The following is a 25,872-nucleotide window of genomic DNA, read 5'->3' on the forward strand; positions in this document are numbered from 1 at the left end:
TAACTCTACAGAAGAAAAACAATCCATGAGTCCATGCTGATAAAAATTAATAAAAAGACAAGAACTAAAATGGGGGACAACGGGAAGCTCTTTATTAGATCAGAATGTTAATAAATGGAGAAAGGATGATGGGATTAGAAATATCACTATTAGCAACCGCCTTTGCAATAGCTGTTTCAGACAAGATTGATAACAGGACGCAAAAACTCGAGGGTGAAACTCTGGGAAGCAGGACATTGGCATTGTTTCCGCAGATCTCTGTACAAGAGACTTGGAAATTACAAAGGGGAAATTAGAAACTTTAAAGACAGAAGCCACGTGATCTGAGTTCACAGGCGGAGCCTCTGTGTAGGAGGCGCTATGATCCCAGAACAAGATCTGCCAGATTGAGTTGGCATTCACATCACAAGATCCACCCCATTTTGTGGAGAATTAGGAAGCAGCAGATAAGAGTTAAGCACTCAGACGATGCAAGGAGCATGCAAACACCATCTCAGTAGTATCCAGACCCACCACAAACACACACAGCATGCCATGGGCTCCACACTTACCATTCCTCAATGACCTGCACGCTCTCCATCTTGGTGGTCAGTGTAGGCCTTCCCGCACCGTCCCCTCTTTCTTCATTCCTAACAGTGAGGCTGTAATGTAGCATAACACTTTATTGTGTCTACGGAAAGTCCATTTGTTTTGCAAAGAAAATAATACATTTTTCAGGAAAGATCTATCACAGAAGAATTTTACTTTTCAAACAGGTGAAAATACTTAAAGGACAAATATAAATTTGCCATTTTCAAATGCTGGGAAAGGCCATATGAAGTAAAATCATTCAGAATCTCAAATAATTCAGACTCTCAAAAAAAAGCATATGGTTATCCATCTGATTCTCTTTGCGTACAATTTTCATTAGTAAAAATTCTTGAGATACTTACTTGACTATGACTATTAATCCCCCCCCCACATATATATTTATATTTGGAATTCTGGTGTGGCACTGTAGAACAAAGACAGCACTGCTAACCACCAGGTCAGGAATTCAAACCCACTGGTAGCTCCTCAGAAACCCTAGACAGAGTCATTATGACTCAGAACTGACTCGATGGCAATTAACAGCAATATATGTATATGTATATGTATATGTATATATATATATATATATATTTACACACACACACACATGTATAGGCACACACAAACATATACATACGTTGTTGTTAAGTGCCTATAGTGATCCAGTATAGGGTTTCTGAGGAGCAGCTGGTGAGCTTGAACAGCCAACCCTGTGGTTCGAACTGACCTTGCAGACCTAGTGTCATACCAGAAGCCCTATATATGCACATATATACATTTACACATAGCAGTCTGGTATATAGATGCTGGTGTGGTGCCATAGGATAAGTGCAGGACTACAATGTCGGTTTGCACCACAAGGTTGGCGGTTCAAATTCATCAGTTGCTCCTTGGAAGCCCTATACAGGATCACTATGGGTCAGACTCGACTCGACAGCACTTAACAACAACAACAACAACAACAACATCTCTGTAATTATGTTGGAGTCCTGGTGTGCTGCTGCAGGATAAGTACTGACTGCTAACCAAAATGTTGAAAATGAAAACTCACCAACCACACCTTGGAAACCCTGAGTCAGAACTGAATGGACGAAGGACCAGATAGCACTTCACAACATCATTATGTTACTCTTTAAAAGGAAACTCATTTTGACTTTTGATTTGTTCTATTCATAGTTTTATTTTCTGTTTATTATTCATATTTTCTTTTTCCCCATCAATAGGTACAAAGATACACTGCATGGGAATCAAATGTAGATTTCCACACTTACATCCCTCTTCCTGCCCACCAGGTGCTCTGTCTGTCATCATCACCCTCATCCCTCAGATCCACTCACATTCATTAGAAAAAAGGGCATGTGGAAGAAAACCATAATTTGATAGTGAACAAAACTGAGTTCCCTTCTAGCCATTTCTGGAGGCCCTGCTTACTGCAAGGTAGGCAGTTCAAACCCACCAGCAACTCCTCAGAAACCCTATAAAAGATGTCTATGAGTAAGACTATGGGCAAAATATTGAATGATGCAAATATTAAAAGATGATGGAAGGAATATACAGAGTCCCTGTACCAAAAAGAAATGGTTAATGTTCAACCATTCAAGAGGTAGCATATGATCAAGAGTCAGTGATCCTGAAAGAAGAAGTTCAAGGTCCATTGAAGGCACTGTCAAAGAACAAGACGCCTGGAATAGATGGAAGACAAACTGAAATCTTTCAACAAACTGATGCAGCATTGGAGGCACTCAACTCAACTATGTCACGAAATTTGGAAGCAAACTACCCGGCCACTTATCTGGAAGAGAACCATATTTTTGCCCATTTCAAACAGAGGTGACAAAATGGAATACAGAAATCACTGGACAATATCACTGATATCCCATGAAAGTAAAGTTTTACTGAAGACAATACAAAAACGGCTCAACCACACATTGATAGTGAACTTCTAGAGGTTTAAGCCAGATTCAGAAGAGGATATGGAATGAGGGATATCATTGCTGATGTCTGATGGATCTTGGTTGAAGCAGAGAATACCAGAAAGATGTTTACCTGTGCTTTATTGACTATGCAAAGGCTTTCGATTGTGTGGATCATGATAAGCCATGGACAACATTGCAAAGAATGAGTATTCCGGAAAACTTAATTGTGCACATGAGGAATCTGTACCTAGACCAAGAGGCAGTTGTTCAAACAGAGCATGGGAACACTGAACGGTTTTAAAATTAGGAAAAGTGTGCAACAGGGTTGGATTCTTTCACCACTTATTCAATCTGTATGCTGAGCAAATAATGAGAGAAGATGGATTATATGAAGAAAAAAGTGGCATCAAGATTGAGTGAAATAAGACTCAGTAGCAACCTGCAAAATGAAGATAATACAACCTTGTTTGCTAAAAATGAAGAGGACTTAAAGTACTTACTGATGAATATCAAAGACAATAGCCTTTGACATGGGTTGCATCTCAATGCACAGAAAACAAAAATCCTCACCACTGGACCAAAAAACTACATCCATATAAATGGAAATAAGATTGAAATTTTTCTAAGACTTCACTTTGCTTGGATCAACCATCAATACTCATGGAAGCAGCTGTTAAGAAATCAGATGTTGTATTGCATTAGGCAAATCTGCTGCACAAGACCTCTTTAAAGTGTTTAAGAGCAAAGATGTCAGTTTGAGGACTAAGGTGGGCAGACCCAAATCATGGTATTTTCAATAACCTCACATGCATGCGAAAGTTGCACAGTGAATAAGAAAGACCATAGAAGAATTGATGCATTTGACTTACGGTGTTGGAGGAGAATATTAAAAATACCATGGGCTGCCAAAAGAACAAACCAATCTGTGTTGGAAGAAGTACAACCAGAGTGCACCTTAGAAACCAGGATGGCCAGACTTTGTCTCTCATACTTCAGGCATATTATTAGGAGAGACCAGTCCTTGGAGAAGGACATCATGTTTTGTAAAGTGCAGAGTTGGAGAGAAAGAGGAAGACCCTCAACAAGATGGGCTGGTACAATGGCAGCAGCAAAGGGCTCTGGTACAGCAACGAGTGTGAGGCTGGTCCAGGACCGGGAATGGTTTTGTTTTGTTTTGCATAGGGTCACTATGAGTTGATAACCAACTTGATGACACCTACCAACAAATGAATAGGACCCAAGCTGATGGTACTTAACAACAATTAACCATTTCTAGGCATGTTGTTGCTGCTTCTTGGTGCCACCTGAGTTGGTTGTGACTCACAGTGACCCTGTATAGGATTTCTGAGGAGTGGTTGGTGAGTTTGAACAGCTGGCCTTGTGGTTCAAACTGACCTCGTGGTCCAGCACTTATTCTACAGTGCCACACAAGGTCCAATGACCAGTTTTTTTGTGTAGAACCTTGGAGAGAAAAGGGTAAGTTGCAATCACTGTAACCTTGGAAGTAAAAACCACAGTTGATTTCTACTCAAAACATCAAACAAGCTAGCGAGTGTGGGAGGGAGGGAGGTGGCTGTTCCTGAGAAAACAGGTAGAACCTTCTGGGTAGCAGGCGGGGCTCCTGATGACTTGCCACTTGGGGTCTGTGGGTGTGTTTGCAGCTTGAGGCAGCTTAGGGAACCTGGGACAATCCTTACACATTGGGCTGCAAAGTGAAAGGTTGTTAGTTCAAACCTACTAGCTACTCTGCATAAGACAGGTGAGACAGTCAGTTCTGGAAAGATCACCGTGTTGGAAACCATATGGGGCAGTTTGACTCAGTCCCAGAAGGTGGATATGAATCCGAATCAACTCACCAGCACTCAAAAGAAACTTCAGTTGTCTGTGTTACTATACACAGAGGTTCCAGATGTGCTTTAGAGGTGACTCATTAACTTCTCAAAATAGATGTATAAGTGTGCTTCTCTGGAACTTGATGTAATTCCAGTAATAATGGACAAGTGGGAAACCACTACTGGCAATATTCTATACAATGTCCTGGGGGATAAGGAATGGTACTAAATGTATAAAATCTGCATTATTTGATTAAGTATTTGAAAGATTTCACTTAAGTAAGAACTGAATCCTTGTTCTGTCAAAATCTACCAAGCTTGTATGTGATACATACACACATACATACAGCAAGGCACTAAAAAAAAAACGATTTTGATAAAAGCTCTCTCTCTGATTAGAAACTCCTTGATAAGTCATCTGTTTTATTTCCACCATGTCTCAGGGAGTACGTGTCATTTCATGCAGTATCATTGACAAATGTCTTCTTCACTGTGCTTTTGTGGTAGAAGAAACAAATCTGGAGTCTCCATGCATGATTCACAAGTTTCTGAACAAGAATCCTGGCTCTTCTACCCGCTTCTATAATATTTACAAACATCCCAAATGCCACCATATTAGAGTGATCACCATGAATGATTGGTTAGCACTGACATGTTTGGTTAGCATTCACTTCTACAGATGGGAAACTATGGATATCCATTTGTGTTCTGGTAGCGTAGTGGTTATGAGTTGTGCTTCTAACCTCAAGGTCAGCAGTTCGAAACTACCAGCTGTTCCGTGGGAGAAAGATGAGGCTTTCTGCTCCCGTAAAGCTTTACAGCCTCAGAAACCCTATGCAGCAGGGTCGTTATGAGTTGGAAACGACTCCACAGCACACAACCACCACCACCATTGTACTAAAATAATTACACTCAACTGTCAAGGAATACTTTAACTGTTCACCATCATGTTCCATTTCCTGATCTAATATCGGATGCAACCTTGTCCAGTAGAATGAAATTGAGCTTTAGCATTTGGTATGTGTCCTTTTAATCAACTGTCCTTTAGTCTGTTCCTAAAACCTTGGCTTCAAAGTTTCCACTGTGATTTCCATGATCAAGAACCAATGATGGAGTCATTTTATGATGAAGACAAATGAAGGAAAAGACAAGGAGGGCTGACACCGATTGTCAGTTCTGTCTTGGGGATGACTAACGTCTGCTGTCAATTCCACTTGACCTTGCTCTAAACAGTATAATATTCTTTTTTTTAAAAAATGAGTCCTGCTCTAGACCCAGAGAGGGAGAGGGGCTGTGTGCTGACGACCAGAGGGCAGGCTTGCAGGGTATACCCCTTGGTTGGTTGATGATGCATGGAGGGGATTGTAACCATGGCAATGAAATTATATACAATAGGATGAATGTAAAGCTAATGTTTCCCCATGTAAACTATCACATAATTCACAATAAAACATGTATTTTTTTTAAAAAAGTTAAAAAAAAAAAAAAAAAGAAAGAGTCCTGGTGTGGGCCTGTGGGTAAATAAAGAGTCCTGGTGTGGGCCTGTGGGTAAATGCACTGGACTGCAGAATCAGTTTGAATTGAAAGGTTGGTGGTTCAAGCTCACCAGCTGCTCCTCAGAAACCCTATACAGGGTCATTTTGGGTCGGAACTGACTTGACAGCACTTAACAACAACAACAATGCATTACTGAATGTATTTGCTACAGATAGATGTTAGCTCAGGTGGCTGGTAGGTTTCCAGAGCTACCCGTCGGAGGGATCACGTAGAAACAAAGGCTTTTTACTTTTGCTTCTTTGTTAACATTTCTCCTTTTTTAACAACCAAAGTCAGAAAGAGCACGTAGTCCACAGACGATGCTCACTGCAGGAGTTTTGATCAAAGCTTACATATTTTTTGGAGGTAAATACCAAAAACCTAGGCTGACTATAATAAAATAAATTTTCAAAAATCCCATTCAAGATTTTCTAGAACAATGACACTGAGAAGAGAAATAGAGTTGGTGCATTTTAAAGAATGATAAAATATGCCCTCTCTTGGTGGGGGGGTGGATTTTTTATGTTTGTTTAAAGTGGGCTTTGGGGAGAACACTGTTTGCTGCCAACTACAGAGCTTGCATGGAGTCCTGGTGTGGTGCTGTGGGTTAATGCACTGGACTGCAAGGTCAGTTTGAGCCAGAAGGTCAATGGTTCACACTCACCAGCCACTCCTTGGAAACCCTATACAGGGTCGCTATGGGTCGGAACCGACTTGACAGTACTTAACAACAACAGCAACGTAGAGTTTGCATGGTGGGTTGCACACTGGGGACAGCAGTTTGAATCTACTAGGAGCAACTCAGGAGAAAGATGGGGCTTTCTGCTCTCATAAAGAGTTATCGCCTTAGAAATCCTATACAGGGTCATTATGAGTTGGAACTGTCTCAGCCACATACCACCGCCACCACCACAGCATTTACCATGGTGTCCTGATGGCGCAGTGGTTAAGCGCTCAAGAGATGGGCAGTTTCAACCCACCAGCTGCTCTGTGGGAGAAGGATGCAGCAGTATGCTTTCATAAAGCAGAGCTTTGGGAACACTATGGGGCAGACAGAATCAACTCAACAGTAGTGGGTTTTGCTGTGGGCTAATGCACTGGACCACACAGTTGGTTTGAACCGCAAAATCGGTGGTTTAAGTTCACCAGCCACTCCTTGAAACCCTATACAGGGTCGCTGTGGGTCGGAATCAACTTGACAGTACTTAACAATAACATAATTCACCTAATGATTTGTCAGGGGCAACGGACAAGGCCTCTTTAAGAAAGAATCTACTTTTATCAATGGAGAAGAGCCGAGAAACAGAGATGCCTGAGATGGAGGCAGAGATGATGACACGGAGTGATGAAGCGACTGGGGACTTTGGACCCACAGAGGGAAAGGGACTGTGGGCCAAAAACTGGGGGGAGGAGGGGGAAGTGTAGGGAGTGGGTTTCTGGGATATACCCTTTGGGTGGTTGAGGATGCATGGAGGGGATTGGAACCATGGCAGTGAGATGATATACGATGGAATGAATGTAAAACTAAAGTTCTCCCATGTAAACTATGATATAATTCACAATAAAACATTAAAAAAAAGAAAAAATCTACTTTTGTAAGAAAAACAACTAGTTCTTAGGGAGAATCCCTGAAATAGTTGCTAGAAAGAAGACCATTTTGCAGTAGCCATGGTTAACTCCAGGATAGAAGCAGATAGCAAAATCACCTATATTTACACAAAACTCAACAGTGAAATCAATACGATGCTTCATTTTCTCTAAGAAAGAACCAATGGCACTGGTAAAGGCAGATCCCGTTCAGTATTAATATTGACCCATTGTGAGCTCAATCTTTTCTTCTTTTCCAACAGCTTCCACCTCAATTTTCTTAGTGCAAAAAATGAAACCAAGATCCTTCAGTTTCTGAAAAAAGAACTTGCAGGTTATTCTTCAAATGTGTCAATATCATCATTCAAATATCATAGTAAAATCCTACAGGGTTTTTATTCCGGAGTCAAACGTTTATAAATATGCACTGAACGCCTGACTTAGGCAATGATGCCTGGGATGGAAATGTCAGATGAAAAAGACCCCAACTCTGCTGTTGAGGGGCTCAGACAGGTAAAGCAACATCAAGATGGAGGTATGCACATGGTGCTTCTTAGATGCAAGTACAATGTTTATACTTGTGCATGAGAGACTCGAGAAGGTCTTTGCAGAGATGGTAATGATTAAGCGAGGTTGAAAATTGAGCAGGTGTTTGCCAGATGGAGACCTGGATAAAGGGATTCCAAGTCGGGGTGGTGGTGGTGGTGGTGGAGTGGGAGGATGTTGGAGCTGGAAGTTGTAAGAAGTCGTGATATCAACATGGCACAGAAAGGACCGATCAAACGTCTCAGGTGGAGTCAGAATAGGCAATATGGTAGGCATTATGTAATAAGACAGGAAAACTGTCAGGGTCTGACCTCGACATAGTTGTGTTGTTCACGAGTGTTTGGTCCACGAGGAGGGGAGATCCAGCGGCGATAGAGATAGCGAAAGAATACACAGACATACAGAAGGAGGGAGACAATGAGGCACCCCAAAGCCAGGGTGGATACATCACTGGTGGGCAGGCTTGGGAGTACAGGCATCATGGCCTACTGCATGCCCTCCAACCCGTAATGCACTGCAATCTTTACTGCATGCCTTCCAACCAGTAATGTACACCTGGGGAGGCCCGGGCCCCTGTTTTATTTAGGGGAGGAGCTTCACACCAAGCTGGAAGGGACTTAGGCAAGGTACAGCTAACATCAGTACTTTTCCAGACATTCAGGTAACTTTACATCGTACTTCGCTGGTTTGAATCCCAGGCCAGCAACTTGGATTCTCAGGCCCAATTAACATATCTATAGCCCCTGAGCTCAGGTGGGGGAAGGTGAGAGGTAAGTAGGAGACGCCCAGGTGAATGGGCTGCACCTGGAAAAGGATTAGGGAGGATGGGTTCTTTGTCTATAGAACAAAGAACCAAGAAGTAGCTAAGATATTTTTAGTTAATCCTTTTGGAGAAAGGCTTGACCTTGCAACTTTTAGTCTCGGCTTTAGGAAAATATCACATTTATCTGTGGATTATCAACAGCTCCGTGTATTAAATTAATACATGTAACTGAATATTAAGATGAAAAACAATTTGCTATTAACTGCCAGTGGCCTCATTTGTTACACTCGGGCCCATAGGGCCTCGAACCTCTGACTAGTCTTACACGGTCTGCAACAGAAAACCATTTAGCAGACACCAAATCTAGACTCTATCTCTTTGAAGATGATGTTAGTAATGGATTTGTCTTTTCTGTGCGTTCTTGGGTGTTACTCTGTCCCCTGCAGAATGGGGATCTGGCTAGTAGCGATCTATTTCACAAGAATGTAAAAGCAAAGAATAAAAACTTGTAGCCAAAAGGCACATTCGTACAAAGACTTACTTAAATATAGGGGCAGAAACAACACTTCTAAGGCTAGCAAAAACTTTGTCCTGCAGTGTGAGGGGAATGATATCTTCTATTTTGCCATTATTGTAAAACACTTTCTCCTATGTTTCTCCTGACCACTTCTTCCTCACAATAGTCCTGTAAGGTAAACAGGAGATTTGTCATTGTTCATTCCCATTTTATTTACAAGTAGACTGACTTACATCAAGGCTGACTACCACCACACCCACAAGTAAGCACAGCTCGGTGAGGGCTGGTAATCCCTCTTCTGACGTCTTGTCCCATGCTCATCTGGGTCATACCGTGCCGCCTGCCTGTCTCTATGAAAGAGCTAATGGTGGTATTTTGCAGCTACATTATCTACAAAATTTGATTGTTTTTAAATGCTTGGAATGGGTAGAATTTCTATCACAGATAAATGCACTGAGGTGGGGACTATCTCACTGTAATGTACAGTAAGTGTTGCTCAGAAGAGTGAGAATACAATGTTGTTGATGTTGTTAGGTACCACTGAGTCGGTACTGATTTTTAGTGACCCCGTGCCTAGTCCTGCGCCATCCACAGTCATTGCTACGTTTAAGCCCATCGCTGCTGCCACTTTGCCAATCCATCTAGTTGGGAGCCTTCCTCTTTTTCTCTGATCCTCCACTTTCCCAAACCTAACATCCCTCTCCAGGGACTAGTCCCTCTTGATAATACGTGTGATAGACAAGAGATGAATTCTGGCCATCCTAGCTTCCAAGGAGCACTCTGGCTGTACTTTCTCCAACACCAATTGTTTTGTTCTTTTGGCAGTCCATGGTACGTTCAATATTCTCTTCCAACACTATAACTGAAATGCATCAATTCTTATGCAGTCTTCCTTATTTGGTGTCCAACTTTCACATGCATGTGAGGTTATTGAAAATACCATGGCTTGGGTCTGCCCCACCTTAGTCCTCAAACCAACATCTTTGCTCTTGAACATTTTAAAAGGAGTCTTGTACTGCAGATTTGCCTAATGCAATAGGTCATTGAATTTCTTGACAGCTGCTTCCATGAGTGTTGATGGTTGATCCGAGACAAAGGAAACCTTTGACAACTTCAATCTTTTCTCCATTTACATCCAATAGACATGAGTAACTTCTCAATTCCCTGAAAGTTGAGCCCATCATAGAGGAGATGGTAGAGGTTTACACAGAAAGTCTGAAGGAGGAAGAGAAGCCATCCTGCTCACGACCCTGGACAAGGTATGGTGACTGGGAGGGGCCTACCTGGGAAGGACAGCGTCCTCCCATCCACAGAGATAATCTGGGAGAAGAGGAGAGGTACAACCAAGGCCATGCTCAGACATGAGGACAAACATCTACCACGAGGTGGGGCAGTAACCAGGCAACAGCCCAAATTAAAGATACACAAAGCTCAGTCAGTCAAGTCTCTGACTTGAGCCTCATCTCTTCCCTTCCTAGGTGTTTGGAATATAATTTGTTTTGGGGTGGAGATGGCAATGGTGGCTATAAATGTGAGTCCGGAAATGTCAAATGACATTTATCTAAATAACCATAACAAGCATTGTCCCACTATAAAAGCTCCCCCTCAGGGTAGAATTATGTGCCATATGTCACAAGGCCCTGCTCTAAACATTGTTGTTGTTGCTCTGTGCCGTGGAGTCGCTTCCGATTCGTAGCCATTACGCTACCAGAGCTATAACCTTTGAACTCTTCACTGTTTGCGACACAACCTTCCCAGTAGAGTGAAACTAAGCTACAGCAACTGGTTGAAGTTGTTGTTGGTAAGTGCCATCAAGTCGGTTCTGACTCACAGTGACCCTGTCTAAGGTTTCTGAAGAGTGGCTGGTGAGCTTGAACTGCTGAACTTGTGTGATTCAAACTGTCCCTGCAGTCCAGCGCGCTAACCCACAATGCCACACGACGTAGATGCCCATTTAGTTAAATTGTCCTTTAGTTCTGTTCCTAATACCTTGGCTGCAGTTAGCAGTTGACTGGTTGCCACTTCAACTCCACCAGCAGCTCTCGGAAACCCGGCATGGTATTGCTAGGAGTTGCTATGTGTGACTGGAAGGCACGCAAAACAACAAAATGCTTCTGTTTAGAAAAAGATGATTAAAAAAAAAATTCCCTCTTAATTAGTATTAATTAACATTAATTAATTAATCATTTTGGTGTTGCAAACTGTTAACTGAAAAGTTGGAGGTTAGAATTCATCTAGAGGTTCCTAGGAAAAAAGTACCGGAGACTTAGTTCTGAAAGAGAGTCACTGAAAATTCTGCGGAGCACAGCTCTACTCTGACCCACCTTGGGGCGCCATGCATGAGAATCACCTCAACAACTTATAAACAAATCCTATGTCATAAAACAAACATTTCATTTTATACAGCTTAAGCTTTTCTCCCATAAAGCAAGTACAATGATCAGCTATTATATGTTTATCCACTAGATGGCAGTATTCCCTTAAAAAAAATCTTTTCTTTTAATCAAACCAGAATAAACGAAAATTGAAAAAGCTTTGGGGAGTAACTACCCTTATTTGAAAAAACAAAACAAAAAAACCTTTTCCTTCATGTACGGAGCTTTGATAATTATATCTTTCTAAGGAATTTGAAAGGAGTCATTCAGTTTTTCCGTGAGTGAACCAATCAGACTTGGAGAGAAAAATGTAATCTTCGGAGGTGTACATAATTGTACATAATTACACCCATTTATCCTTCCTGATATTTACAAAATGTTCGGACTATTCCCCAGTCCAGAGTTATTTTGGTGTAGGAATATTTTGGTCTTAAAAAAAAATGGCCAATATAATCCTATTAACGTTGTTAGTCTTTTTCAATAATAAGTAATTTTGTACTCTAATATGTCTTGCTGAGGTAATAAGGAATTTAGGTAACATAATCTTAGACAAATTTAATTAGAAAACGTTTCTGACTACAAAAAAAATAGCAATTTTCTTTTTTCTTTTTTTACTTAAAAACATGTTTTAAAAGAGCCATGGCGATTGGGTTTTGTCAAATTATTTCCTTGTATGTCAACAATTTATTTTTCTGGCATGAAAATTGAAGATGAAGCTCTTCACTTTCATATAGTCTTTCTCTTTATTGTCAATTTCTCTCTGTACAAGGAAAACCTCATGGAAAAATTGAATGAAAAGATAATGGAATTTTCCCATGAACTTTTTGAAGCACATGACCTCTTTAAAGTGTTCAAGAGTCAAGATACCAGTTTGAGAACAAAAACACTAGACCCAGTTCATAGTATTTTCAACAGCCTCACATGCATGTGAAAGTTGGACAATGCATAATGAAGACCGGAGGAGAACGGATGCATTGACGTTACAGTGTTGAAGAATATTGAAGGTGCCATGGACTAACAGCAGAACAGAGAGATCTGTGTTGGAAGATGTACAGCCGGAGGGCTCCTAGGAAGCCAGGATGGCCAGACTTCATCTCTCATACATAAGACATATTATCAGACATATTATCAAGAGGGACCAGTCCCTGGAGAAGGACACCACGCTTGGTAAAGTGGAGGGTCAGTGAAAAAGAGGAAGACCCCCAACGAGATGGAGCAGCACAGTGGTAGCTGCAATGGGCTCAAACGTGACAATTGTGAGGGTGATGCAGAACTGGGCAGTGTTTTGTTCTGAGTCAGAACTGACTCATTGGCACCAACAACACCAAATATGCTTCTATGAGGCCTGGGGTGGTGCTGTAGGATAAACAGGATTGGTAACTGCAAGGTCACCAGTTCAAACACACCAGTGCTCTTGGAAACCCTATACAATGTTGCTAAGAGTTGGAAGCGACTCAACAGCACACAACAACAACAAGAACAACATACTTCTGTATAAAAAGATAAATTGAAAACTTCCCTTTTTTAATCTGTATTAATTATTTCAAACTCAAAGGCAAACAGATTAATTTGATTTAGAATGCCAATGCATTTAGTAAGTAATTACATGGTTGAAATCTGGATTCACTCAGTAGACTTCCATCCATTAGATAACCAAGGCTTCTTATTTGGCATAAATAGTGATTTTTTTTCCCCTTTAAGAGAATGACAGTAGTGAGCATTTGATGTATTTTTTCTGCATAAGGAGCTCTGGTAGCATAGTGGTTGCAAATCAGGCTGCTAACCTCAAGGTCAGCAGTTCGAAACTACCAGCTGTTCCATGGGAGAAAGATGAGGCTTTCTGCTCCCATAAAGATTTACAGCGTCGGAAACCCTGTGCAGGATCACTGTAAGTCGGAACCGACTCCATGGTACTTAATAACAACAACAACAACATCTGCATAATACATGTCTTTCCTCAGAATCCTCCATTTTATTTCTCAGATTTGATTGAAATCCTATTTTAAGCTCTTCCTTCAACCCACTGCCATTTTCTCTGTAAGTTATTATTAAGTTAGTAAATGCTTTAATGGAAAAGCGAGTCTTTTGGATGTCAAGAGACCAAAAAGACTGGAATTTAGTTAGCCAACACTATCATTAAAATGTAGTTGCTATTCAGTGTTGTCAAATCAGTTCTGACTCATAGCAACCCTGTATAGGGCTTCGGAAGAGCAACTGGTGAGACTGAACCTCCAACTTCGTGGTTCAAACCGAACTGCAGTGTGGAGGGTTTCTGAGAAGCAGCTGGTGGTGTCTGAACCACTGACATCTATTTAGAAGTCCGTGCATATCCTACAGCACCATACCAGGACTCCAAGCCTACAGTACCCTTAGGTAATCTTAGGTAGTCTCCTATGCAAATACTAACCAGGCCTGACCCTGCTTAGTTTCCATGGTCAGCCAAGATGGGTGTACATTCAGGGCAGTAGAATAGCATGTAATGATCAGAATCTTTAAATGCAACAGGGAAGTTGGAACTCAAGCTTCAGGTTAGGGTTAATTTGTGTCCTGGTGTGGCACTATAGGATAATCACTGGGCTGCTAACTGTAAGGTACGTGGTTCAAACCTACCAGCTGCTCCTCAGATATGCTACACATTGTTTGTTTGAGTCAGCCTAAGGTTAACAGCACTTGACAACAACAACATCATAAAAAGAAGAATGAGAAGATTAGAACCCCAGCAGACGGTAGACAGAAACGTCTATATCTGAGAACTGGCAGGATCATTTACATGCCTGTTTGTGTGTTCATCCATCCCTCCCTCATTCCCTCTCCAACATTTTCCAGATATTGTATGAATATGATTGATGTCAATAATTCTGATCCACAAGGCAAGTTTTGGAGTCCTAGTGTGGCAATGTAGGGTAAGCAGTAGACTGATAACCACAAGGTCAGCAATTCAAACCCATTGTCTACTCCTCTAAGTCCTGGTGTGGCACTATGGGACAAAACGCTAGAATGCAAGGTTGATTGGAGCCACCAAGTCGGTGGTTCAAACTCACCAGCCACTCCTTGGAAACTCCATATGGGGTGGCTATGAGTTTTAACTGACTCAATGGCACTTAACAACAACAATCCACTCCTCAGAAACACTATACAGGGTCGCCGTGACTCAGAACTGACTCGATGTCACTTAACAGCAACAACAAACAAGACAAGTTAACTCCAGTACAGATGGACCCTACAACCGTCTGGGATTCTAGGACGGTAAGATGCATGCCCCAAGATGCTCTCTGGTTTCTGCCTCTCCTGGTTTACGTGCGAGACGGTCAGGAAGGGCTCTGTGATGTAGAATACAGAGGCAGATCCTCAACACTACCTGAAAACCTGGAAACAGTACACTATCAAGTAGACAGTGGTCATAGAGAGCTCTGCTGGTAAAATGCTTCACCACCTGCCTGCTAACCAACAGGCCAGCAGTTCAAACCCACCAGCAGCTCTGTGGGACAAAGACCTGGTGATCTTCCCACATAAATATTCAATAGCACACAACAAACAACAGTATGGTTGTCAAACCCTACAAAGTCTGATACATTCCACTCAACATCAGACTTGTAAGGTGGTCAGAGCCAACATTTTTGTTGCTGGTATTGACTCATAGCGACTCTATGCACTGCCTGGTCCTGGGCCAACCTCACAATTTTTGCCACACTTGAGCCCATTGATGCTGTCACTTTTGCCAATCCATCTCGCTGGGGGTCTTGCTCTTTTTCTCTGACCCTCCACCTTACCAAACATGATATACTTCTCCAGTGACTGCTCCCTCCTGACAATAAGTCCAAAGTATGAGAGACAAAGCTTGACCATCTTGGCCTCCAAGGAGCACTCTGGCTGCACTTCTTCCAAAACAGATCTATTGGTTCTTTTGGCAGCCCATGGCACTTTCAACATTCTCCTCCAACACTGTAACTCAAAAGCATCAATTCTTCTACGGTCTTCCTTACTCACTGTGTACCTTTCGCAGATCCAATACCTATCCCATAAATGATGATTTAGGGGTCCCCTAGTTTGAACTGCAAGGTCGATAGTTCAAGCTCACCAGCTACTCCTCAGAAACTCTATATAGGGTTGCTATGGGTCGGAAGCGACTCGATGGCACTTAACAACAACAACAGCAAGTATGTACCAAACACAAAACTACGTGATTTATATATCTTATTGACTATATTTTACAGACAAAGAAACCAACACTTGGAGAGATTAAGTTACTTGCCAAAGATTTCACAGTTATACATGATAAATTTGGGGCAATTCCTGTTCTTTCCCTAGCCTAGGATGCCTCACGGAATTAGGCTTTGCACAAAGGAGAAGTGTTATTAGAATTTGTGTGCAATCTTAAACATGGTAATACTAGATCTATTGAGAATGACATACACAGAGATATCATTAGATATGCAGTTGGTCATTTAAATAGTCCTGTGTTTTTAAAATAGTTTGTGCTGACCAGTGCAGATGGTTATGCACTCTATGACTAGCCATGAGGTTGGCTACGTAACCCCCTACAAAGACACATCATAAGAAAGGCTTTTGGCATCTGCTTTTGAAAAGTCAGAGCCTTGTAAACCCTATGGAACAGTTCCATTCTGTACATACGCAGGGGCCATGAGTAGGAATCGATTCATTGGTAACTAATGACAACGTTAGTACTTTACTTTCCACTAGGAGCTGAGGCTTCCATTAATGACATGTACATTAATATGTTGTTGGTGTTTAGTGCAACTGAGTCTGTTCCAACTCACAGCAACCCTTCATAGGGTCTGAATCACCAGCTTTGTGCTTAGCAGTCCAGTGCTTATCCTACAGCGCCACACCAACATATTTAAATCGGAAACAGAGAGAAGCATTTTATAACATTTCAAGTTACAATATTTATAATATACACAATTAAATAAATTATCATGCATGCAATTTCATAGTCACAAAAATATATTTTATTTTATCTAAGAGAACAAGCAATTATTAATTGTTGTTGTTATTGTTAAGTGCCATTGAGTGGTTCCATGGCACCCTAAAATAGCAGGCAGATTGTAATAGGTCTGCCATGCTTAGACCCTGTAAGAAAGGAGGCCATCTTCTAAAGAAATAATGAAGAATTTTAATGAGAAGAACAAAACCAAAGAGTTAGCCATCCAAGAAGGCTGCTTTCTGTGTTTATGCCTATTGTCTGATGGTTACCAGCATTGAAATGGAGAGGGAGGAGGACTCACTTTCCAGAGAGTAGACACTTGGTAGTTTTGGTGATGGTGTGGTGGTAATTATGGCAATGCTAGTAAGGGAGAATTCAGCATAACCTGATCAAGGTAAAAGACAACACCAGGTAAAGTGGTGCACAACATATAGGAATAATTTTGGTAAAAGGCTCAACATATACAATTTTGTGTCAACTGTAATAACAACCAAAAATATGTTTGTGGTTACATAAGTAGATATGTATGCTTATATACATACAGATACACACCTATGAATATACAGATGTGTGTGTGTGCTGCATGTATAGAACAACCCAACTGCTATGGAGTCCATTCCGACTCACAGTAAATTGATACAGAATTTCCAAGACTGTCAATCTTTATCGAAGCAAGCAGAGGCATCTTTCTTCCAAGAAGACGTCAGTGAGTTTAAATCACCAACCTTGTGCTTAGCAATCCAGTAAAGCACATGGGGGCTCACTTATAGGTACTTCCGAGACATAACCAAACATTTTATGGGATTGGGTTACTGCATTTGAGGGTTTAGGACCATGGTCCCGGGAACAACTTGGTCCGCTGGCATAACATAGCTTATAAATTTGAAAAGTTGCCCTGGGGGGGTCTTAAAAACGTGCCAGTGCCTATCTAAAATACAACTATTGGTTTCTGTGTATCCGGAGCAAAAGGAAAAGAAGGAAATCAATGACGCAAAGAAAAACCGACTCCACAGGCCCCACAGTTGACATGAACCATGGTCTCAGCTGCCTTGAGACCAGAAGAATTGGATGGTGTTTGCCTACCACTACCGACCATTCACACCAGAGATACAACAGGTGATCCCAGTAGAATGGGAGAGAAATGCCGAACAAAACTCAAATTCATGAAAAAGAAGCCAGCCTTGCCTTACTGGATGGAGAGAGACTAGAGAACCCCCTGAGATTATTGTTCTGGGGCACCCTTCACACTTGGAACTCAAACCTTTCCTGGTGGTTACCTATCAGTCAAAAGACAGAGCCCACAGAATAAACATCATCATCCAGGAATATGGCGCTCCTCAAAACAATCATATAAAGGAGAAGCTCGATCCATGGAAACGGAACCACCAGATGCAAACAATGAGGATGCCAACACACTGTGAAAAGCAGATCCAATGGCACTGAAGAATATGTTCAGACAGTGAATCAACCCAATTTACTATGTAAAATTTCTCCAAAAACAAAATATTTTTTTCAAAGCTCAAAGAGTTGGTGCTTATTTCAGAACTATGGCATCTTCTACTGCATCACCTCAGTTCTCTTTGTTATTATTGACTTGGGGGATGTTCTCAGAGAGAGTCCAAATAGCTAATAAGTTTAGTCTGTACTCGTCTTAGAAACTGAAGAATTTGCTTTGCTTATGTGAGGGAGGGAAGTCATCCGACTTGACTTAAATTGATCTTTCAGCCGGAAGGATCCTGGTGCTTCAGGACCTCTGAAAACAAGTCCCTCCTTTTCTGTCAGTACTTTTCTTTTGCCAAGTTCCTCCTCCTTGTACACCTTGAGGAGAAGCCTGGTGAGCTCTGGTGAAGTCTGATAGTTGGGCCTCCCTCGTGTTCATGCCACATTGCCACATTGCTCATTCCCTCCATGAGGAACCTCTTCTCTCTTGGCTTCCAGAACACCTCACTGTGTGTGTGGATGCTACCTCTCAGTTTCTGCCCGAGGTTGCTTGCTTGCAGCTCCTCCACTGCTTTCTCTTTTACATATCGGTATTCCCTGAGATGGAGTCCTGGTGTAGCACTGAGGGTTAATGCACTAGACTGCAAGGTTGGTTTGAACTGCAAGATTGGTGGTTCAAGCTCACCAGCTGCTCCTCAGAAATTCAATATTGGGTCGCTGTGGGTTGGAACCGACTTGACAGCATTTAACAACAACGTTCCCTGAGATTTCAGCATTTACTTCCCTGCTCCTCACGCTGGAGGGTTCTCCAAGGCTCTCATGCTTACCTTCCCATAGATGGAATTGTGTCCTCCAAAGTAAGTAGGTGTTAGAGTCTGTTATGGATTACACTGTATTCCCACAAATATGTGCCAACTTGGCTGGACCATGCTTTTCCGTGGTTTGGCCGTTACGTGATGATCCCCACGATGTGCTCTGATGGGATAAGCCAATCAGTTGTAAAAGAATTAAGGGTGGGATGTGATACCTTTAATCCTTTCACAGCCCCGAGCCAATGTAAGTGGAGTTTCCTTGGGGTGTGGCCTGCCAAACCTGTTCTCTTACAAGAAATAAAATGAACAGGGGGCGAGCATAAATTGCTACAACTTGATGAACTGGACCTTTGCTTATGGATGCAGTTGCCCAAAATTCCAACCGAAAGGGAATGACTCTTCATATAAAGGACCACGCTTGCCTCCTCAGTGCACTGGGTTCATAGGGATGGGCAACTTAGACTTCGGCCATCAAAACTGGGGTCTATAAGGCACTAAGTGGCTGGTTTACAAGCTTTCATGAGGACGCTTAGTGTCAGAATGAGGGGAGTAAGACAGACTCCCCAGTGAATAGCTTTCCTGGTGTCTAGATGTGTCTGGAGATGCTGGGGATAGGGTTTTATGATTCAATTCTGAGTAACTGTTATCAGGTCTAATGGTGATCGTCACAACTGTAAATGTAGAAGAGGTGTAACTAACAGGGGGAGCAGTTAATCTGTCATTTCAGGAACTGAGGATCCTAGGAGCATCAAGATGGAAGAGCATGAGAGGAGCGAGGGATCCTAACCAGAAAAGCGGCAACAAAAAAGATGGTGGCAGAGGCGATGGCACAGGGACAGAGCAGCAGAGGACCCTAGACCCATGGACAGTGTGCCTGCGGACAGGAGACTGGCTTGCAAAATGTGTCTTTGGGACATTTAAATGAATATATATTTTCAATGTGGTATGTGTACATGAAAAAAATTAAAATAAGGTAATCGAGGTTAATACTGTTAACTAATCATACATGGAGGGGATTGTAATCATTGCAATGATTTGCAGTGTTGAAGGTAACACTGATGATCTGTCCTGTAAACCTCACTCAATTCTACATGAAAAACTTTATATATATTAAAAAGAGATAAAATGAGACAGGGGATGTAGAGACCATGAGGAGAGGAAAGTCAGCAGTGGAGTGCAGCCTTTAACTGGAGTCCCAGCACTGTGAGGGTCCTAGACCCAGCGGACACTGGTGCTATGACACATGGAGATAGCCAATGAATGGCAGGCCTGAGGCTGCTGAAAGGAGACATGGACCTTTCCACAGATCCCGCAGAGAGAGGAAGACTTTCCCTAGAGCTGACACTCTGAATTTGTACTTCTTGCCTTGTAAATCGTGTATGTGTAAAGTGGAGGACCAGTGATAAAGAGGGAGACCACCAACAAGATGGATTGGCACAGCTGCACCAACAATGGGCTCAAGCGTAGCAGCAATTGTGAGGATGGCGCAGGACCGGATGGTGTTCCGTTCTGTTATACATCAGGTCATTATGGGTCCAAAGCTAACAACAGCAACAAATTGTAAGAAAATATTAAAATTTTGTTTGTTGAAGCCATCCATTTGTGGTGTTTCTGTTAATGCAGCACTAACTCTGTTGTACCTTTGAGAAGAGGGATTTCTTAAGTTAATGAGGCCATACCAGTGTAGGGTGTGTCCTAACACTAATCACTTCTGAGTTATAAGGAGCAGCACAGACACAGAGACAAGCAAACACAAACGAAGACAGATGTCAGATGATGGTTGCCAAGGAACTGGGGAAAGCCAGGGCTACAGAAGCTGAAGGAGACAAGGATCTTTCCGCAGAGCCCACACACAGAGAGAGACAGAGAGAAAGGAAAGAGTGAGAACCTCCCTCTAAGATCAGTGTCCTGAATATGGACTTCCAGCTTCTTGAACTCCTGTGGAAAAAAGGATCTCTTCTTTAAAGCCACCCACTCACTGTATTTTGGTCACAATGGCACTAGAAACTGAGACACACCTCATTCTTACAGGTGTCCTTTGTATGCTGACTCCCAGATGTCACATTTAATCTAGACCTAACTATGACCTTCAGACTTATTTACCCAAGTACCTCATGGGTGCATCAAACATATGCGTGAAAAATGAACTCACCATCGTACCATTGGCCTAAACAATTTCCTACTCCAGTTTTCTCTCATTGGACGGAATCATCAACAGCCATTCATTATATGGCTTATGAATTATCCTTCCCTCCCAATTATCCTTCCCCCTTCTCTTTTATGGAGCCCTGATGGCATAGTGGATTACAATGCAGGCTGCTAACCACAAGGTCAGCAGTTCTAATCTACCAGCAGCACTATGGAAGAAAGATGAAGTTTACTGCTCCCATAACGATTTACAGCTGCAGACACCCTATACAGGGTCGCTATGAATCAGAACCAACTGGTTGTCTATCACTGATTGTCCCCTTTGAAGTGAGGATGGTGAGGCTTCATCTTCTCATACTTCGGACATGTTGTCAGGAGGGACCAGTCTCTGGAGAAGAACATCATGCTTGGTAAAATGGAAGTTCAGTGAAAGAGAGGAAGAGCCCCAACAAGATGGACTGATACAATGGCAGCAACAATTGGGTGGATGGTGCACAACCAGGCAATTCTGTTGTACATAGGGCTGCTAAGAGTTGGAATTGATTCAAAGGCACCTAACAACAAAAATTCTCACCAGTGTATTCTAACTTTTTTTGAATCTGTAATTCTCTCCATACATTTTAGCATCTTTTCATTTTGCTCCTGACCCAGCATCTTTCTCTGAGACCATTCCAATTGTCTCCTAGTATTCTCTTTGTCTTTTGTCTCATCTTCCTTCCATTGCCTTCAGAAGAACAGACCTGAAATATAAAGTGTACTATTGTCTCCTCCTTACTTAAAGTATCTTCCCTACCTTCCGTCTCCTCATCACAGCATAAAGCCCTAAATCCTTCACATGGCACAAAGGGCAATTCATTATTTGTCACTGTCTTTCCCTTGGGCTCTAAGAAGCATATCCTGCAATAAAATTACATTAAGGTTGGGGAGAAAGTACTTGTAGTATTAAAAAAGAATTTCTCTGACACAGATTTCCATATTTGATATACAACTTGTTCCATTTATCAACTTTCATTTTCTGACATTTCACATTTATGATAATAGTAAAAATATCTACCATTCAGCTATTTTGCACATTAATGGAGTCAGTCTGGCAGTAACAAACATCAAGGTGTGAGGTAAGAGTAGCACTTACTGTGATGATTAAGGTTATGTGTCAGCAAGACGGCTTCATGATTCTCAATACTTTGGCAGTTATGTAATTATGTGATCAATAGGTCTACAGTGATGCATTTTGGCAGCTATGTATTGGTGTTGTCATCTTCCATTCTGTGATTTGATGGGGTCAGCCTCCATTTTCCCATTACACTGATTTGTGTATTAACAACCTGGTGTTTGGAACCTAATCATGTAGATACACAAGGAATGAGTATAACATATTCAATAGGAAAATCAATCATCTGTTCAAAATACTTAAATTTAACACCTACTATGGTGTGGTGCTGTGGGTTAATGCGCCAGACTGCAAAGCTGTTTGAACTGCAAGGTCGGCAGTTCAAGCTCACCAGCTGCTCCTTGGAAACCCTATACTGGGTCGCTATGGGTCACAATCGACTCGACAGCACTTAGCAACAACAACAATGTGCCAAATCCACCATTTGTTTGTCAGTTTGTTGTACAGTGTTGGCTTGTGTGTTGCTGTGATACTGAAAGTCATGCCATCAGTATTTTAAATACCAGCAGGGTCACCCATGGGGAACAGGGCTCAGTGCAGCTTCCAAACTAAGACTAGGAAAAAAGGGAGGCAGACAACTTGGGAATGTTTAGCTAACAAACAGCTTATGAGTAGCAGCAGGATGCTGTCAGATACAGTGAGGAAAGATGCAAACATGAGGAAGAGCACCAGAACATTGTCAGATAAAGTGCCAGAAGATGAGCTCTTCAGCTTGGAAGGCACTCAGAATATGACTGGGGAAGAGCTGCCTCCTCAAAGTAGAGTTGATCATTATGACGTGAATGGACTAGTCTTTGGACCTTCATTTGCTGATGGGGCACAACTCAAAATGATGAGAAACAGTGGGAAACATTCATTGATAACTGGAACATGAATTTATTGACTATGCGAAGGAATTCAATTGTGTGGATCACAATAAACCATGGATAGCATTGCAAATAATGGGTATTTAAGAACACCTTATTATGCTCATGAGGAACCTGCACATAGACCAAGAGGCAGTTGTTAGTGCAGAACAAGGAGGCACCGAATGGTTTATAAGCAAAAAAGGTGTGCATCAGGGCTGTACTCTTCTTTCAACATACTTATTCAATCTGTACACTGAGCAAATAATCCGAGAAGCTGGATACCATGAAGACAAATGCAACATCAGGATTGGAGGAATGCTCATTAAAGCTTGCAATATGCTGATGATACCAACCTTAATTGCTGGAAGTGAAGAGGATTTGAAATACTTATTGATGAAGAGCAGAGACCACAGCCTTTGGTATGGGTTGCATCTCAATGTAAAGAAAACAAATATCCTCACAACTAGACCAATAAATGTTGTTGTTGTTGTTGTTAAGTGCTGTCGAGTCAGTTCCAACCCACAGCGACCCTATATAGGCTTTCCAAAGAGTGACTGGTGAGCTTGAACCACCGACAAATAAATAGCACCATGATAAATGAATAAAAGATTGAAGTTGTCAAAGACTTCATTTTGTTTGGATCCACCACCAACACGCATGGTAGGAGCAGTCAAGAAGTCAAATAATGTATTGTGTTAGGCAAATCTGTTGTACAAGACCTCTTTAAAGTGTTTAAGAGCAAAGATATCATTTTGAGGACTAAAGTGCAGCACACCTAAGCCATGGAACTTTCAATAGCCTCTTATGCATGTGAAAGTTGGACAATGATTAAGGAAGACAACAGAAGAATTGATGCATTTGAGTTATGGTGTTGGAGAAGAATATTAAAAGTCCCATGGTCTGCCAGAAGAACAAACAAATCTGTGTTGAAAATAGTACAGCTAGACTGCTCATTAGAAGCCAATATGGTACGACTTGATTTCTCAAACTTTATCAGGAGGGACCGGTCCCTGGAGAAGAACATTATGGTAAAGTGGAGGGAGAGAGAAAAAGAGGAAGACCCCCAAGGTGGCAGCAGCAATGGGCTCAAGTGTAACAACAATTGTGAGGCTGGCAAAGGACCAGCAGTGTTTAGTTGTGTTGTGCACAAGGTTGTGATGAATCAGAATTGACTCGATAGCACCTTATGGAAATAGAGTCAATGGATTACTGAGACTGAGTTCCCTGTAATTGTAGAGATGGGGAAAATCTGGTAAAATCGGATGAAGCACAAAAGTGCCAGGTACAAAATAGGAATTCAATCAACAGTGAATGAATGAATGACATACAGAAGGCCCATAATCCTCAAGCCCATGGTTTGCTTTTGTATTGCCTAGGGAACCTGAGCTCATTTTGGCAGATGTCTTTTGTTGTTGATTCAGTTTCTGTTGCTCACTTGTGATGTAAGAGGCCCCAGGTGTTACAGACAGAGCAGGATGGCTCCACCGTGTCTTCTTGGCTGCAATCTTTCTGCAAGTGGATCACCAGACCTCTTTCATCCATGGTGCCACAGATTGCTTTGAACTGCCAACCTTTTGGGCTGTAGCCAAGCATAAACCATCTGTTCCACTCAGGGTCATTGGCTTGCCTTTGATTATGTGCGTTTCAATGTTCATATCATTCATAGAAAATATAAAGGAAATTGACCTAGAGGGAGTTTCAAAACTCTGAATTCTTTGTAAGTGATATTGATGGTGATATGGTTATAAGTACTTCAGAAATCGTATGCAGACACAGTTACTTTGTAGAAGTAACTTCCGCATTCTCTCATAAGAGATGAATCAGCAATCCGAGGGCGAGAGCAGCAGGTACAGGAAAGATATTCATCCGCTGGTGCTTCTGAGGAAATGATTCACCCAAAAGGTGGGAGCAGTTTGATTTCCAAGGAGGGGGGTCTCTTCACCAGACATGGATTATTGTCTTTCCTTTCAAAAACTCTCTTTTGACTTTTAAAGCTTCCCTCTATATTTCCATTGGCTGCAAGCTAGAGTGTGACAGCATCGGAGGATAATAGCATGTTTTTTTTGCAGTGATTTGAATGACAGAAGTTGTTGTTGTTACGTGTCATTGAGTCCATTCTGACTCATAGCGATCCAATATAGGGTTTCTGAGGAGGGACGGGGGAGTCTGAACTGCTGACCTTGTGGTCCAAACTGACCTTGTAATACTGTACTTATTCTACAGTACCACCACAGAGGTTGTGGTGCTTATTAAAAATGGAAAAGAGGACAATAAAAAGCACGTGTTTAAAGTGCTTACCATTTACTTAGATTGGTCCTATGGCCTTGGAACCCTGTGAACTAATGTGTCCTAAAGAGAAACAGCTTTAGCTTTCTCTAGGCTAGTTAATTTACCAAGCTCAGTCTATGGTCAATCTTTCCTGAGAAGAATGAAGAATCCAGTGCAGTTAGCCAAGTCTTGTAGGCAATGTCCATTAGTGCATGAGACTGCAAATACGCTTTAAAAAGTTCCATTTGATTTATTTCTTGAAGAGTCTGCACAGCAAGAAGCTTTGGAAATGGCTTATATCAAACCTGGGGGAATGGCAAGTTTGGAGGTGTCATGGTATGGCGCTTTAGGAAAAACACTGGAGTATTATCCATAAGGTCAGCAGTTCAAACACGCCAGTCACTCCTCGGAAACCATTTATAGGGTCACTATGAGTCAGACCACCACTCATCAGTTTGTTGTACTGTGGAGGCTTGTGAGTTGCTGGGATTCTAGAAGCTATGCCACCAGTATTGTAAATACCAGCAGGGTCACCCATGGTGGACAGGTTTCAGATGACCTTCCAGATGAAGACAGATTAGGAAGAAGGAGTTACAAA

The 25,872-nt window shown here is 41.9% G+C and overlaps 1 protein-coding gene across 1 annotated transcript in view; it reads right to left on the bottom strand.

Annotated features, from left to right (window-relative positions):
* RGS17 (regulator of G-protein signaling 17) overlaps positions 1-25,872 on the bottom strand; it is a 169,089-nt gene that overhangs the window by 14,823 nt on the left and 128,394 nt on the right. The window contains exon 3 of the mRNA XM_006874355.1: positions 552-641. Within this exon, the coding sequence (XP_006874417.1) occupies positions 552-641 (90 nt within the window). The remainder of the gene's footprint in view (positions 1-551; positions 642-25,872) is intronic.

The sequence above is a fragment of the Chrysochloris asiatica genome, unplaced genomic scaffold, assembly GCF_000296735.1.
Source record: "Chrysochloris asiatica unplaced genomic scaffold, ChrAsi1.0 scaffold00271, whole genome shotgun sequence".
Taxonomy (NCBI): domain Eukaryota; kingdom Metazoa; phylum Chordata; class Mammalia; order Afrosoricida; family Chrysochloridae; genus Chrysochloris; species Chrysochloris asiatica.